Source organism: Mixophyes fleayi, chromosome 10, assembly GCF_038048845.1.
Source record: "Mixophyes fleayi isolate aMixFle1 chromosome 10, aMixFle1.hap1, whole genome shotgun sequence".
Classification (NCBI taxonomy): domain Eukaryota; kingdom Metazoa; phylum Chordata; class Amphibia; order Anura; family Limnodynastidae; genus Mixophyes; species Mixophyes fleayi.
The window spans coordinates 26,957,473-26,974,256 of NC_134411.1; the positions used below are offsets into that span (position 1 = coordinate 26,957,473).

At 41.9% G+C, this 16,784-nt stretch overlaps 2 protein-coding genes across 3 annotated transcripts in view; one reads left to right on the forward strand and one right to left on the reverse strand.

Annotated features, from left to right (window-relative positions):
* Positions 1-6,813, reverse strand: part of LARGE2 (LARGE xylosyl- and glucuronyltransferase 2) — a 38,884-nt gene extending 32,071 nt beyond the window's left edge. For both annotated transcript variants that reach the window (XM_075188216.1, XM_075188221.1), the window contains exon 1: positions 6,655-6,813. The gene's annotated coding sequence lies outside the window, so the exon portion shown is untranslated. The remainder of the gene's footprint in view (positions 1-6,654) is intronic.
* A 916-nt stretch (positions 6,814-7,729) lies between these two features.
* On the forward strand, positions 7,730-16,647 carry PEX16 (peroxisomal biogenesis factor 16). The gene is made up of 11 exons (XM_075188235.1): positions 7,730-7,924; positions 8,654-8,689; positions 9,465-9,541; positions 9,851-9,984; positions 11,722-11,822; positions 12,588-12,665; positions 12,755-12,910; positions 13,096-13,168; positions 14,009-14,128; positions 15,392-15,456; positions 15,757-16,647. The coding sequence occupies exons 1-11, from the start codon at positions 7,798-7,800 to the stop codon at positions 15,813-15,815; spliced, it is 1,026 nt and encodes a 341-aa protein (XP_075044336.1). The 5' UTR covers positions 7,730-7,797; the 3' UTR covers positions 15,816-16,647.
* The last annotated feature ends 137 nt before the right edge of the window (positions 16,648-16,784 follow it).

Sequence of the window (16,784 nt, forward strand, 5' to 3'; positions counted from 1 at the left end):
TCAGGGTACACATTACTCTGATGGTGCATTATCAGGCAATACAATTAGGCCTGAGGGGGTTAAAAAGGCCATTATAGCATCAACCACTGTGAACAGCAACAATCAGTGTGAAGTGATAACTGGTCTCCTGAACAAACAGAGGTACTTTGGCCACTGGGAGATACCAACATCTCAATTATACAGGCTGTTAGCTCTTTGTCTGTCTGCTAATAGCAGTCTCATAACTGCTACGGACTATGCTGGCGCTATATAAATACACGTTAATAAACAGTCACTGTGTCATGTGAAGCTCTTTAGATAGTTTTGGGGCGACTAATTAACTTCAAATAGACACCCTGGGCGAGTCCTGGCCGGGACTAATCGATCAGATAATTTATCTGGGTAGGGGTCATCGTCGATGAGCAAAATCCCAGCTACCGTTCATGAAACAAAAGTTAATGGGTTTTAATCAAATAGCATAAACATATTTTTGCTGTTTTTAGTCAACATAAACCACCGACAGCTGATGTGTAAGTGAGGGGCCGGAGAAGACAAAGACTGTGTACACAGGTATCAGGAATATCGAAAATGAATAAAGCTTCTCATTAGATACCGCTAGACATAGACCAGGGGTTATATTTGCACATTTATAGCTGCATTACCCACTTAATCACCTGCTCCTCCCCCTCCATGGGGCCCTGGGGGCCGCTCCACACAGCGGTCTCCCCAGGCTCAGTGGTGTGTCTCATAGCGCTGGCTGTGTGTCACTACAGAGTGACCAATCACAGAGATCGCAGCTTCTGATTGGTCCTGCTCCCCGCTGCCACCATTTAAAAGTGGAGAACGTACATGTTTTCTATTCATGTACTCTTTTGATATGCGTATGTAAATAATCTTGTTTGAGCAACACGCGTGTGGAAACATTTCTTAACTTATTGCATGTACATGCGCTCCTACAGAAATTAATATATGTTTCAACTGCGCTGACGTGCGTCAGACACAACGCAATGGAACTAGAAGTGTTCAAGATAATGCAAATTAAATTCACGTGAAAACAGAAATCTGTACGGTCAATTTTTTCACAATAGTTTGCTGGCGCTTAACTTACACGCAGTTTTACCGCCAGTGTCTATGTATTCTTAATAAGGCTCCTCCGTGAGAATAACTATATTTTCTCTGCTCCACAATGCACTCAGGAGATTGCACAGAAACATCCCCCACTTTCCCAGGCCGGCCCAGAGATTAGACATAAAACAGGGAACAGGAGATTAGATTTAGGTACTTGGCATAAGAACAAATCTTTGTGTTCTCCGTTTTCCTCCGCATCCGATTCCCAGACAATCCTTCATAATACTAATAACCGGATGAAACGAGAAACACAGGAGTGGTACCATGTGGAACGCTGCATTTCAGAGACCTCTCGCCCGGTAATGAGGGGTTTTGTTCAAGCTATTGCTCAGATGTTTGTGTAATAAGTGGGTAACCTGCATAAGCCACGGATTTGTCACCCATAACGGAGGTATTTTATTCAGAGGCTTCAAATACGCTCAGTTACCCAGAAGTGGACAGATACTGTGTTTGCGTGGGTTTCCTCCGGGTGCTCCGGTTTCCTCCCACACTGCAAAAACATACTAGTAGGTTAATTGACTGCTAACAAATTGACCCTAGTCTCTCCCTGTCTGTCTGTGTGTGTGTGTGTGTGTGTTAGGGAATTTAGACTGTAAGCTCCAATGGGGCAGGGACTGATGTGAATGAGTTCTCTGTACAGCGCTGCGGAATCAGTGGCGCTATATAAATAAATGGTGATGATGACCATTAACAGAACATGTCACATGCCCACTCTCACCTCATATAAACAAGTATTCATCTTTATGACGGACGGTTTACTGAATAATTATAAACTACTTGAATAAAAGAAATCAAAAAAATCAAGTTTATACAAGATTGCAAGCAATATTTGGGATTTGTGTGCCTAAAAATGGGGATGGTCATGTGACCCTTGCAGTGTCGTGCGCATATCGGCCATCGGTCGGACAAAAGTCCTGACCGGCTATGCATTCGGGAATCAGAGAAGCTGGGAGACATGTATAATTGGCTTCCTATAAAACACATGTACAGGTACGGGACGGGACCTCTTGTCCAGAGATCCATTATACAGAAAGTTCTGGAAACCAAAATGTGAGAAAAAGAAAATAATTACTGCTGCTCGGGGAAAACTTCATACACGCAGATGACCAAGTGCCTCCTGCTACCACCACTGTGAGGAGCACTGCTAAGCAGTTTAATGATAATGGGGATGGCAGGGGACATTTTTTTACATACAATTTATTGGGGAAAAAAATAAGCATCCCCGATACATAAACACCCTAACTGTGGTAAAATTCAATGTATGAGGCACCTAGTCATGGTCCTGAAAGTGATAGACAGACCACTGACAGAGATCATTTCTGCCACCAAGAGTGGATGGTAATTACGAGGAGCCAAGATGGTAAATATGCCAAGACGAAAGAAAATTCAGAATTAATGAAAATGTTATATTAAAAAAGGTAAGACGTACAACAAAATAATAATAAAATACATAATTAAAAGATATCTCCTCTAAAATACATTATTTTTTATAACACAATGCACGAAAACATCTCATCTGGAAGCTGCAATGCGATGCATTTTCACAGAAATATGGCAGAATTCAGCGAGTAACTAATAAGGTTGATAACCTACAATTAACACTTTGGAGAATATGAACACTTTGGAATATATTTACTAAACTCTGTATTTGAAAGGGTGGAGATGATGTCTATACCATCCAATCAGATTCTAGCTATCATTTATTTAGTGCATTCTACAAGATGACAGCTGGAATCTGATTGGTTGCTATAGGCAACATCTCCACTTTATCAAACCCGCAGTTTAGTAAATATACCCCCACTGATTTTGGTGGGAAGGGTTTGTTTTTCTATGACAGTTACACATACACTGGCTACTGGCTGCCATGTTTGTGCCTCTGCTATATTAGATTGCCAGTGAATGGATAGGATTCATTTTATGGATAAGGGTTCAGCTGACAAAATGGCTGCCTGTGGGCAAGTTGTGTTATTTTATCTACCTACAGCATACAAATAATTAGTACCTGAGCCATGCGATCTGCATAGGGCACCCGATGACAACAGTTTGTGGATAGATGGGGCCCTATATACGCACCACCACAGGGTGACACTTCTGCCTTTATCACAACACTCTGTAGCCGCCGGCCTAATTCAAACAATAAGAGGACACTGTGAGAACACACACAGCCTGCTCAGTATTTGCTCTGCTCAGCAGTCACCTGCATGCCGCATACACAACATGTTGTTATCTCTTACAGCTGTGCTCACAACACACAGTCTCCAGGATACACAACAACACAGTGTGAGGGTCAGAGGTCTAAAGAGACATCAGCTGGACCTGTTCAATACGAACAGGAGTCCATCAGCTTCACAACAGCAGGTTCACAGACCTGTTTCTATGTGTCACGACTCAACCAAAAGCCTATATTTGGTATGCTGAATACCCCTATCGTACAGACTGAGGAGCTCTGTAATGCTGCAGGGTGGCACAGTGGTTAGCATTGCTGCCTCACAGCACTGGGGCTCGATTTCTCCCCGTGTTTGCGTGGGTTTCCTCCGGGTGCTTCGGTTTATTCCCACAATTCAAAAACATACTGGTAGGTAAATTGGCTAAAATGGACCCTAGTCTGTGTGTGTTAGGACATTTAGATTGCAAGCTCCAATGGCGCAGGGACTGATGTGAATATTATATTTTTTTAACATTAATGGTATATAGCCATTATACAGGCCATGGAAATCCAAGGTGTCTAATGCCCATACAATTTACACTGAAGTAATGACATCAGAAGGCACCGTTTATACAGCTATTATTTACAGAAGGGCTTGTACGTTAGCATCACTTGCGTATTATAGGATTATAGATGCAATATAGCCTTGTACATGGTTTAAGATCATTTCATTGCCAGAGATTGCTTACTTTAAGTTACGGCAAAAGGACCAACATGCTTATATAACTGCTGAATCATATCGTGCTATAGGGAGAACAAACCAAGACGGGGAACATGGCAAAAGCTCAATAAACTGCAAAATAAAATAATACAGTAATTTAATTCTCATTAAACCTCATCTCTATACTTCAAGAACACCCACACGGTCATGCTTCTAAATATATGTCTGAGCACCATTTAGCATCAAGTACTTTGATACTATCATTTACTATCCCAGTACAGAACATTATAATTATCCAGGAGGAGCGAGGATGCTGGGGCTGAATTATAACGTACAGTCAGTGAAATGCAATAACTGCAGAGATAGCTGTCATAGGATCATAGCTAGACGTACAAAATGGCTGTTATCATGCTCCCCCCGATGTAGGATTCGTGGGGATTACTACACGAGTGAAGACCAAATACAATTAGTGCCCACTACACTTTCTGTAAGCCACGTAGGACCAACATTTACTAAAGAGGAGATTAAAAAAAAATTATATATTTATGGTGCTAATATTTGATTGAAAGGGTTGTCCGCATTTAGATGCCTTTAATTTATTGGCGTGTACAAGTCCCCCTGCAACTTTAAAAATAAACAACAAAAAAACCTAGCTTGTTTCATTGCCAGCTCCCTTCTGTGTATTTTTGCAGTGTATTGATATAATCAGACAGTTGTTTAATTTCATTACCCTTGGATACAACACAGCTCTGCTGTGCTCTGTACTATAGGTACCATTGTATTCACAGAGCAGCTCTGCCATGGCAGAAAATCACAGAATGAGGCTACAAAGAAAAAACAATGTACTTAATAAATGTTGTAAGTGGACATATTCAAGTCAATAAAAAAACCAGTAAGCTGAAGGTGCTCTCTGTACAGTGCAGCAGACCCATTATGGTCCTTATCAATAATTAATAATAATATCTATTGGTTTATCAGAAGCATTGCGTTATTAAGGTCATCAATGGCGATCCCGCCACAGTTTTGGTCAATCCTTAGTCTTTCCCCAGCGTCTGTCATCATCTGGGGTAGAGAGACAGATGGCTGGAGAGGTTGACCTCACGTCTCACAGCAACCAGGAAAATCCAGAGATATAGATAGAGATGCCCAAATATACTTCACCGCGGTCACTGATCTCTGAACCACTTAGCCATTTAACACTTCCAATCCCGATGGATGCTATATGATACCAGCTATACGCCCGACAGCGTAGACCAGCAGCTTACTTTACAGCAAGATTGTTAAATAAGGCAGCCAATCCAGATATTTCTGCACTGAGAGATTGCAGGTCCCTCCGCTGCTGCAGGTTTAATTGACATAAGAGTTATTTTAGGAAGTGAGGAGGTGACCACTTAGAGCACAGAAAAAAAACAGATGTTATTTTTGGAAGGTGAATAAAAGGAAACTTTTTTTTTTTTTTTTTTTACTTTTTTGTAAACCACAAACCTTTTTTTAGTGTACAGCTTACACTTCCCACAGGGGTGCAAAGGGCATAGAAACTAATAAAAGCCACAAAAACCACAGTATGACTGCAAATAGTGTTTTCTGCTGACAGACGCCAGACTTTAAGCTTTGGTACATAAGTGATCCCGAACACCGTTCCGACTTGGCCAAACTGCAAATCTGCTCTGCGATATCATCTTTCAGACTGTATTCAAAATAACACACTGCATTATTTCTGTATAACTAGCAGCACACTCAGACACCGTGGACTCCCTGCTTTTGTGGTGATGTCACATAACAAGTATCGTGACACAGTGGTTAGGAATGAACATTATACATAAATACTTACCCACATCTTATACCACCATAGAATGCCATCAGCGAGCTTATATATCAGGACAACTAACTACACTAACCCCATGCATAAAACTATATAACCGACACGCCACCATTATATAGCACTGAATATAATGCTGGAGAAATATAAATATTTATTGCCAACTGATAAACATTCAGACCATGACTAGTTATACAACTTTAGATAAAGTGTTCAGTCAATATATTCTCCAAATAAAAAAAAAAAAAGCCTAGCAATACTTTATAACATCCTCCACTATGCACACAGTTGTAACTGTCCCTAAATTTCAGGGATAAATTTAGTTTTTTTTGTCATTATTTTTTAAAATATGGATGTACAATTACAGGATCACTTATTCTGTATATTAAATGCAATTCTCACTATTTTTTGAGGGCGATACATATGTTTAGCTGTATTGCAAATGATTTTGTAAAATGCAAGAAAATGAATTATACCTAAATTCAGTAAACATATAATGATGCAGATTGTAGTGCACCAAAACACATCTGAACTGTATGGCACATGACTAAGATAGACCTGTTTAACACTGAACTGTAAATTATTTTGCAATGTTTTCAATAAAGTATATACATACAAGAGGTGAAGTGACTGCAATATCATGTGTGAGGTAATTTTTATTTGATAACTCATACTTATTCAGCACCAACTTAATTATGTGCAAATTGCTGATAAAGGGTATTTAGATGGTCAGCCTCGTGTGGGACCCCACAGTCCCACATAATAATCATGTAAAACGACATCACTGCACCCTGCCATATTCTGCACCCACACACTATTTCCAGATGCTCCCTCACACACTTTAATTCCTCTCACTCTTACCTCTGGGTCTAGAATCAATGCACAGAGGAGTCAGCCATGTACTCTGCAATCTCAGTGTCTCCCCATCTGACTCCCAGCCATAAGCTGATTAGAGCAGAAGGCATTCGGCTCGATGCGCTCGACATTCGCTTCCCTACCCTGACTCAGACGCGATCAGATGAAAGTAATGGAAGTAACGCGCATGCGCATTGCATTCATGGCGTCCCGAGATCGGAGGCTGTCAATCAAACACCATGGGCGGAGTTTGCGTTCTCTTTACCCCGCCCCTTAAAGGGACGATACTAGTGCTACTTCCAGAATATAACCCACAGGTTTAAATGTAAAAAAAACTCTTAACTAACAATAGCTGCGCTGTCATTCTAATTATGCTGTATGCACAATGGGAAGAAATGTTTAATAGGGTCTAAATAGGAGTGTGGATAATGTGCACATTACCTGGATAAATTAACACATGCATTCTATCGGTTGTTTTGCATGGCTTGAAGATATCCTGAAAACATGGCATGTGTTAGAGTAGCTGAGATGGAGAAATATTGCATTACTCACAAGGCAGCCTAGATATGTGTGTGTGCTGGGACCTGCAGGGTGTATGGGATCAGGCTACCTGCTTTATCCATCTTGGATCATGTATTCTGCAGCTTGACAGGTGCATCCATTCACAATTCTATAAAGAAATATTGATGGGTGAATGCAACAGCCTAAAAAAGACAATGGTGCTCAGGATTCAAATAAGGAGCTCATTATCCTTACTCAGAACCCCCCTCCAATCTGCTAATATTATGTGCAATGCTTTAATTACTGATCTATGTTTTGAGAGTCAACAATTGGACTTTTGTTTTACTGATTGATGTTTTTTCAGCCATGATATCCTATGCAGACATTGAGCACTGCACCCATGTAAGAGGACATGATTGCTGGAGGTTGTTCTCTATTGCACACACAATATAAATGAATACCTTGGATAGCATGCAAGATGTTGTTGCAATAGTCCACACAATGAAATGCTTGCAGCCTAATTTACACTTACACAAGTAATATCCAGACGGCCATGTGTTAATCTACAGGCTCCTCCCACGGAGGGGGCGGGGCCATACTCAGCCTGGTTGCTCTGAGCAGGAAGAGGGGAGAAGAGAGGGTGCAAGGATGGCAGCAGGTTACTGGGACAAGCTGCAGGATCTGACCCGCAAGTACAAGGAGTTTGTGATCCAGAACCCGACAGGGGCCACCAAGGTGGAGGGGGCGGTGCGCATGGTGTCCTACCTGATTGCAGGTGTGTGATGGGTGAGCTGTCAGCCTGTCCCCCTCTGGGTCATGTCCCTGCACCAGCACAACAATTATTATACATACTGTATATATCTATAACTATCCTCTGTTGTGCATATGTCTGATCTCCCAGGCCCTGATCTGCAGCAGATACAAGAGGCTGCTGGACTTTAACCCTTACACGCTGCACTGCATTAGACTTTCATTTTGACACTTGATTGCTTGAACACTGTCAGAAAGAGTAAATTAAAATAATGCAATTGTATCCAGGATTGCAACTATATTTGTATGTTTGCAGAACTTACTTGCAAGGATTCATAAACAAGGAAACTGCTCTTAAGAGATTAGCCACTTATTATTAATGGCTGATAAAAATAAATAAATATTACTATACCTGTTGTGCAGGATTTTGACAGAGGGGGTTCCAATTTCACCTTACAACAAAATGTTAATATAGTATGTATAGTACTCAAATGCCACATACAGCAAATATACATATATCCTGCTCTAGAAAAGCCTACAACTCCAATGCATTATTAGATGTGTTCCTGATTCGTTAATAAAAATAGATTTAAAGTAGAAATGTCTACAAAGAGATTGTGCATTGTTAATAAGGGCAGTGGAACAGTTTTCTTTATAATCAGTGAGTCGGATTAATGGGGGATGATTACGGGCACCTGTAACACCCCCCTTCCTGTAGTATGCATATGTCACACAATGTCTTTCTTTTTCTTAGGACGCTTTAAAGATTCGAATGAGCTGTCAGAACTCGGTAGGTACATTGTGTTGTTCTTGTTGGTAAGCACATAGTGAAGGGATAAATATGTTGGTGGTCTCATACATTCGGAGGTCTTTGAGGTCCGATTGAAATGTTTCCATTAGTGCAGTGCTCAGTTCCTTTAGGATTTGGTTGGGCCTGAGCTTTGCAGACACACAGTGTATATATATATATATATATATATATATATAGTGATATGTCTATATGCATCACTGCTAGCACTTCCTTATCCAGTGCTGGACATGGGATCTGTTCTGAAACACCTATTTGTAACACCCTCTCCGAGTGCTAAATTTCAACTTCATGCAGAGATTTTTGAACTGACACCACATATCCTGCACACATACATAGAGATTCTGGGACACCCAGTGACATCATCAGGGAATACTAATGGCTCAGTGCAGACTGCGGGTAAATGTATCGCGCTGTGAGTTTCCAGCGGGTTTGAAAAGTGGAGATGGTGCCTATAGCGACCAATCAGATTCTAGCTGTTATTTAGTAGAATGTACTAAATAAATAACTAGAAGCTGATTGGTTGCTATAGGCAACATCACTTTTCAAGGCCGTCGGAAACTCGCAGAGCGATACATTTACCCCTAGGCCTGTGTTTACCGAGCTGCAATAACACTGCCAGATCACATGTAGTAAAGCTAGTCTTAAGTGTGGTGTGATAATAGAGGATTGTGCTGAGGGGTGTATAGACTGCATTGTGAAAGACCTATAAATGTATTTTGTTTTATCTAATGCATCAGTTTCTTTTACATTTAAGTTTATTCAACCTCCAATCTCCTGGTTCTACTCAACGATGGGATCTTAAGGAAAGAGCTGCTGAAATCTCCACCCACTGTAAGTACCCTATACCCAATCTGTGCAAAACGTGACATAAACTATACACATGGTCATACCGTGTTCATATTTATGTCCCTGTATACCTATGGGTGTTGCCCATAGCAACCAATCAGATTATAGCTATCATTTTCTAGAATGTACTGAATAAATGGTAGCTAGAATCTGATTGGCTGATATAGGCAACACCTCCATTTGTCCATTTTAGAAGCTTTAGTAAATCTATCCCCTATTGTTCTCTCTACTCCTTCTAAATCACCCTCATCTCTCTTTTATCACCTATTTCTTTACTCTCATCTTCATTCACAGGATGGCTCTCGCCAGCGTCTGCTCAACTGGCTGGGGGTCTTGGAAAGTCTGGAGGTTTTCATTGAAATCGGGACAGCGCGGGCATGGGGTGATAGAACGAGATGGGTGGCCATACTAGTTATTCAGCTACTAAAGTAAGTATGGGGTCTCGCTTGTTAGAGTGCACTTGTCCCATACGCTCAGTGGAGACAGCCATTTTGTGGGATGAACCAACATTCAAGAGAACGCAGACTAACAATTAGTTACCAGTGTTCTCTCTGATGTATTTCTGACACAACATTTATGAGCACTGCAAATATTAATTTGCTCAGAATTAGTTCTACCACTGAGGAACTATGTTCCCAGTGACTTAATAGGCTACATTCTCAAAAATATTGGTTCAGGCTGGGGGGTCATGGGAGGCCAAGAGACATGACGAGCGGTGGAGGAGATCCATATGAGAGCTGCCTAGCTGAATCTCCCTATCAATTTAAATCGCCCTTGGGGGTGACCAACAACCTGCTGAATTTACTTGAGATACAGGTCTGTCCAATTTCAATCTCCAAGATCACTTGAGCAATTAAACTAGAAAAACACAGTTGCATGCAGCACAGACGCGACCATAATACAAGGGCCAGAGGAAGCCCCAGTCATTTCCCTGCATCTCAAACGGCACACACTGGAACCTACAAGGTCAGAGCCGCGATTGCCAAATAGCAGAACATGTCGACCAACACGCCCGCTGCTAAAATATAAGCAATCACCTGGTGGACATGGAGCACTTAATCTCTGAGATTAAGATTTGTCTGCCAAAGGTATAACCAGATAATGAAGGCCAAAAAAACTGTGCATGCACAGGGCTTAATAATAATAATAATAATAATAATAATAAATATATCATCCTCACCATCACCATCACCATTTATCTTTATAGCGCCACTGATTCCGCAGCGCTGTACAGAGAACTCATTCACATCACTCACCTGCCCCATTGGAGCTTACAGTCTAAATTCCCTAACATACACACACACAGACAGACTAGGGTCAATTTGTTAGCAGCCAATTAACCTACTAGTATGATTTTGGAGTGTGGGAGAAAACCGGAGCACCCGGAGGAAACCCACGCAAACACGGGGAGAACATATAAACTCCACACAGATAAGACCATGGTCGGGAATCGAACTTAAGGGCTCATTGAAGAATGGGGTAATGCTGTCTTCCCCGAAACTAATCAAAAATATGCATACCCAATCAGTGTTTTGTTTTTAGTTATCTACAATTGCACCATTTGGATAGACTATGTTGGATGTGCCATGATGTTCACTTCTTTTGGGAACAGGAGTTACAAGTTTTGGGCACCATCCCTGCTCCCATCTACTTTGTACCTTTACTGGGTGACCCCGCAGATCCATTGTCTAATAGAGAGTTCATCAAGGCAGCTCTCTTACCGTATCCTAGATGTCGCCTAATCCTCCCACATTGGAAACTTTACATCTGAATCTTAAATACATTTACTGCACTCAACTAGGATGGTGTAAAACATTATTTTGTTATTGATATCTGGATCTTTTATGATCTGTAATGCACTGTCCCTCTTGCCTTGTCCCCCTTACCTTACACTTAGCTCATTTGTGGTCAAGAGGTTGTTGTATTATGAAAAATAATAAAGCAATCAAATATTCTTATTTAATTTTTTTAATGGTTTAGCCCACAAAATGTCTGCCTCCATTGTGTTTTGGCGAAAGGTAGAATGTAAATTGAATCTGGACTCGTAACACCTTCCTTTGGAGATGGGGATAGGAGAAACTAGTCCTTTTACGGCGAGTGTGCAGAATAATGGTTTCATTATCCTTCATCCATCTTTCTCACTCCCGATTGTCTCTTCCCATAAGGGCCTGCCTGCGTATTGTGCTGCTTCTTTCATACAAATCCGGTATACAAAGCTTTCCCTCTGCTACTCCACTGGACCGAGAAGGGGCCTTGAACCAAACAGGTTTGTTCTTCTATAATGCAGTCTCTCAATCCAGAGAATGTTTGGTAGATATTGTGTTCAGGTTCTCAAGCCTCACATTTACATATATCAGCCGTAGGACCCTCCCATACCGCCTATTCTATGGCCATTACACTAAGGTGTCAGCGCTTACAGTAATCAGTTTTCATGCCCACGTGTGCCCACTAATGAAGGCTTGTGTGCAAGGACACGTGCATTTGGACCATTTCTCCGGGGCTCTATTCAAATGAAGCTATGGACAAATTGCTTCAAAAGTGATCAGGGGTTTTTCAAAGTTCTATCTCGGGACTCCATTTAAATTGGAGCCCCGTTCACATATGATCTTCGCTTCATAATGAGGGCCACAATAAATGTGTGTAACACGCCTACGGAGACCTTTTATCAACTTACCCCATCAATGCAGTAGCTCAGGCCTGGCCAACCTGTGGCTCTCCAGGTGCTGTGAAACTACTAGTCCCAGCATGCCCTATCAGCTGGTTATCTACTGACAAAGCATGCTGGGGCTTGTAGTTTCTAACAGCTGGAGAGTCACAGGTTGGCCAGGCCTGCAATAGCTTCTTTCACTTAGCGCCACCTACAGGTTGTTTCATTGGGCGTCGGTGCCGCTCCTGAGTGGGGTATAGCTTTACCAAATATCCTTCAGTGAAATAATGATCTTATTCTCTAACCTGAAGTAAAAAATTGAGTATAACTCGCCAAATATCACCTCTTCATTCTCCATGTTCCTTCTTTCTGATTCCCTTGCAGTAGAGGAAAGCAATGGTGGACAGGACTCCTGCTTTGTGGGCAAGCGATCTTCTCGTGCCGTACGGTCCCTGACTGACGGTAAGGATCGTATAATCGACCTGAGGGGGTAGGGGGCTGGTGTTTAGCGATGAGTTGCACATATTTAAGCAGTTTTCTTTTATTTTCAGCGCCCTCTGGCCGCAACCGTTTTTGGAGGAGCCCTCAGGCTCCTGACGGGAAGCAGAGTACAAGGGAAGCGGACGAGTGGAGCGGAAAGCCATCCGATCTGGGGACTCTGGGCACCATGGCAGAAACTGTTCAGATCCTGAGGCCCATTACACACTGTATCCTTCTATGTGCGGAGAGTGTCAGTCATACATCAGCGATCCAGGCTCCTCTAGACAGATGTTTGGGGTAGAGCATGATGTTGGGTTAACACACTAGTCTATGTGAGCTGTATCCTGTACATTTCCTCCAGCTTCCGTAGTTCTGATCTCTCCCTGATTGAACCTTAACCCTTCGCGTCTAGTGGCGAGCTTGGCAGTTTGGGGTCAGAGGTCCTGGAAGCCTTGGTTGCTGGCAGCTGCGCTGGATATTGGCAGGTTCGTCTCCTAGGCTGCCGTTCTCTCACTTATAATAGACAGACATGATTGTGAGAATGAATAGATAAAAATAACAGCCAGAAATGTCCACAGCGTATTTCTGTACAAGGGGCCCTGCTTAACTCCCATCTTCAGGGGCGCATGCAGGGGGGGTTTCTGGTTCTCCAGAAACCCAACCCCTCCGCGAAGAACAGTGTCCCTACATAGCGGCACTGGACAGCCGCGGTGCTGTCAAAGAAGCGGCGGTGCTGTATTGTGCCTTCTTTATAGGTCCCTCCCCCCCTTAAAAATCCTGCGTGCACCCCTTATCTTATGCAGCCTCATATAATACCCTCTATGTAGATAATAAACGTGCATGAGTCTCCATGTATTTGGCCTTTGCAGGGTTTGTCCCTAATCCTCCTGATCCAAGCCCCCCCCTTCCCAGGACCACTGTTCCCTGAATTCTGAGAACTCTGTCATACTGTTTCTATGAGTGCAAAAAATACTGTTGGGGAGTTTGCCCTAACCCATAGCAAGAAATTAGACATTTGCTTTCATTGTTTAATGTTTTTTTAGATTGATCAAAGCAAATTACACTTTGTTAGTAAGTTGCCCCCAGTGGCTGATATTTTATACACGTTACATTGGTTGTAATCTAGGATCATGGGACCAGTGTTGGTTATATGGGAGCAGACACACGACACATAATGCATGTGTGAAATGGGATGTACAGCAGACAGTGTCATAAATAGAATACTACTAACTGTAACACATAGGTGCTCGTTGTTCTCCTGTTAAATGCAGCATTTCATCTCGTTTTATTAATGAATGGATTATCTGATCCTCTCCCTCCTACAGCCTGTCCGTGCTGCGTGATATGGACAATCTAAGCCGCCGGGAACGCAGAGAACTGAGGAGGAGAACCCTCCTCTTGTTTTATTACTTGCTGCGCTCCCCATTCTACAACCGTTACACCGAGTGAGTACCCAGTACGGATGTGTCTTGGTGTATATATACATCAATATATAATAATATCATTTCAGGGCGTTCTTAGAACTGAGCTTGGTGGCAATTTGGACTGTTTATGCGGATTTTATGTCAGAAATGTGGATAATGTCAACATTATGTGGATAATTGCATATTAGCTAAACCTCCTAAGAAAATTTCCAGTGGCTGTTTGGGGGTGATTTGAATCGCATACCTTAAATACTCTGTTCAGGAGACAGGGGTAGGTTTAGCAAAACTTCTACAAAGCAAAAGTGGAGATGTTGCCCATAGCAACCAGTTAGATTCTACTTATCATTTATCTACTACATTCTAGAAAAGGATTACTAGAATCTGATTGGTTGCTATGGGAAACACCTCTACTTTTCCTGTGCAGAAGGTTTGATAAATCTACCACCTGGTCTGTTCGCTCCACATAATCTCCAATCTGGTTGGTTTTAAACAAAAAATTTTCTGTCTTGAATGATCACCATATCTGATTACTTGTTAGCTGGAGAATATAGAATTAACCTGATATTGTGTCAGAGGGGTGGACTTATTATCTTAGAGGCGCTGGCCAGTTTATAACTGTCGCAATAGGGCCTTGGAAGACCCAGCTACACCAGTCATAAAATATGTCCAACCAAATAAGATTTGGTTGGACAATCTGGCCTGTGCACCACGCTAATGTCCAATTCAGCCATACACGTGGTGTAGTCAGATGACCAGCTATTGGCCTGTGTGAGGTCAGACTACACTAACAGGCCCATGTAGGAAGTGTCCAGGTCACTCAGCTAGAGATGCCAAAACTATTTGTTCTGAAACCATTTGAGTATGCAGCAAAAGTAACGTGTCCTAATTTCCTACAGTGTATGGTATCCTAATGTATGTAAAATAAATCAAGACTTGACCAACAGCCGATACCCCCCTTATTCCAGTTGGAGTGGACATACAGTGATTTTATTTATTCTGTGCTTTACTACAATATCTTGGATTTCACCCGTAGGAGTAAATATTTGTGGTCTCATATCTGTTTATTTAGAGTGACAATCACTTTACAAATCCTTCAAGGTCCTCAATTAATTTCAGATGTTGACATTATCTTAGACCAGTTAATATTGGTAAGTTTAATGGCAATATAAGATACAGTTGTAGTTGCACACCTCCAGCAGTAGGGGGCAGACATGTGTAAGTAACATGGTGAATATATCTATCTGTGTGTGTTTAGTATTTGACATGTTCTTGGTGCATTGACAGAATCCGTCTACTCCTCCTCCTGCGTCTTCTGGGAGACTACGTCCCGGGCATTGGGCTGGTGGCACGTAAGTGTAAACGTAGAGCAGAGCTTTCTATCCTGTGCTCCACAAGCCTGTTCAATTAAACTAATAACCATAGTTCAATATATTGGGAATTAATCAATATGCAATAGCAAGTATTCCAAACCAATGATAATGATTTGTTTTTAAAATATGCAAAGGCATTTTCTTGTAAATATTTTCACACTTTATGGGGTACCTGCCAAACATTAACCATCACAAGGGGGTACGTAATAATTTAATGTGAATAAACAGTTGTATTTGTTCTGCCCTGTGACTGCCCTGCCCTGTCTTGTTTCTACAAAGGTCCGCTCATGGATTACCTACCTGTGTGGCAGAAGATCTACTTCTACAACTGGGGCTGACAGTCTTCCGCTGGGCCCACAATGACTTCTGCGTCTTCATCTCTGGGCGCCATTCATAACAGAACATGGACATCACCAATTATTGGGTTATCTGCAACGTGATGGCGTCATTGGGCTTTATATTGAATTCTGGAACAAAATGCTGGACATTCCTATATTAAACTGTGACTTTATATTCCCTTCTGAGCGGTGGTCTAAACCAAACCTTCACCCCCTCGCTGCAGGCATTGTTACAGCTGTGTGTACCACTTGGTGTCCTAGCGAACTACTGAACCGTGAACATTTGGAGAGAAACGCAACACAGTGTGTCAAAGAAAACCAAGTTCTAAGCACACAGCTGTAATATGCAGAATACTGTATTTAATATACAGTGACATCGGTGTGATGCCTCTGTACTAGTTTTTCCATTCTAGATTCATAATACCAACACATGGAATTTCATGTGGCACTCTGTGAGTGATGCAGGGTCAGATAGGGGAAAAGAGACAGATAAAAACGGTTACCTAGGGTTTTGGGGCAGTCTCAAACATCTTTGTATACGGTATCCTTGTGTGGAATGTAAGCTCTTGTGTCTAGTATAGTTTCTCATCTCTCGGCATGTCACGTTTTGAGGATTTCCCTGTGTAACAACGTGTAATAATTATTTGCCAAGTTGGATAGATGAATTCAGCTATACATGAAGTCCTGAAAATCTGGCCTGCTGGCGTTATGGAAAAGAGAGCTGAGACACTGCTCAGAATACAAGTGACTGCTCCGTCTGGGGTTGTAGATGAGGGGAGCTGTACATTCATATGTATCTTTATCAGTTGTTCAATAAACTTTATTCACTTTTCTCGAGTGTGTTTTCTAGTGCACAGAGCATACAATGGAATGTTCTGGTCTATCCTGACCTTTGTCATCTCGCTTGATTCTAAGCATTGTGATGCGTAAGGTTCTATAACTATTATAACCCTTATGTTCATCATACAT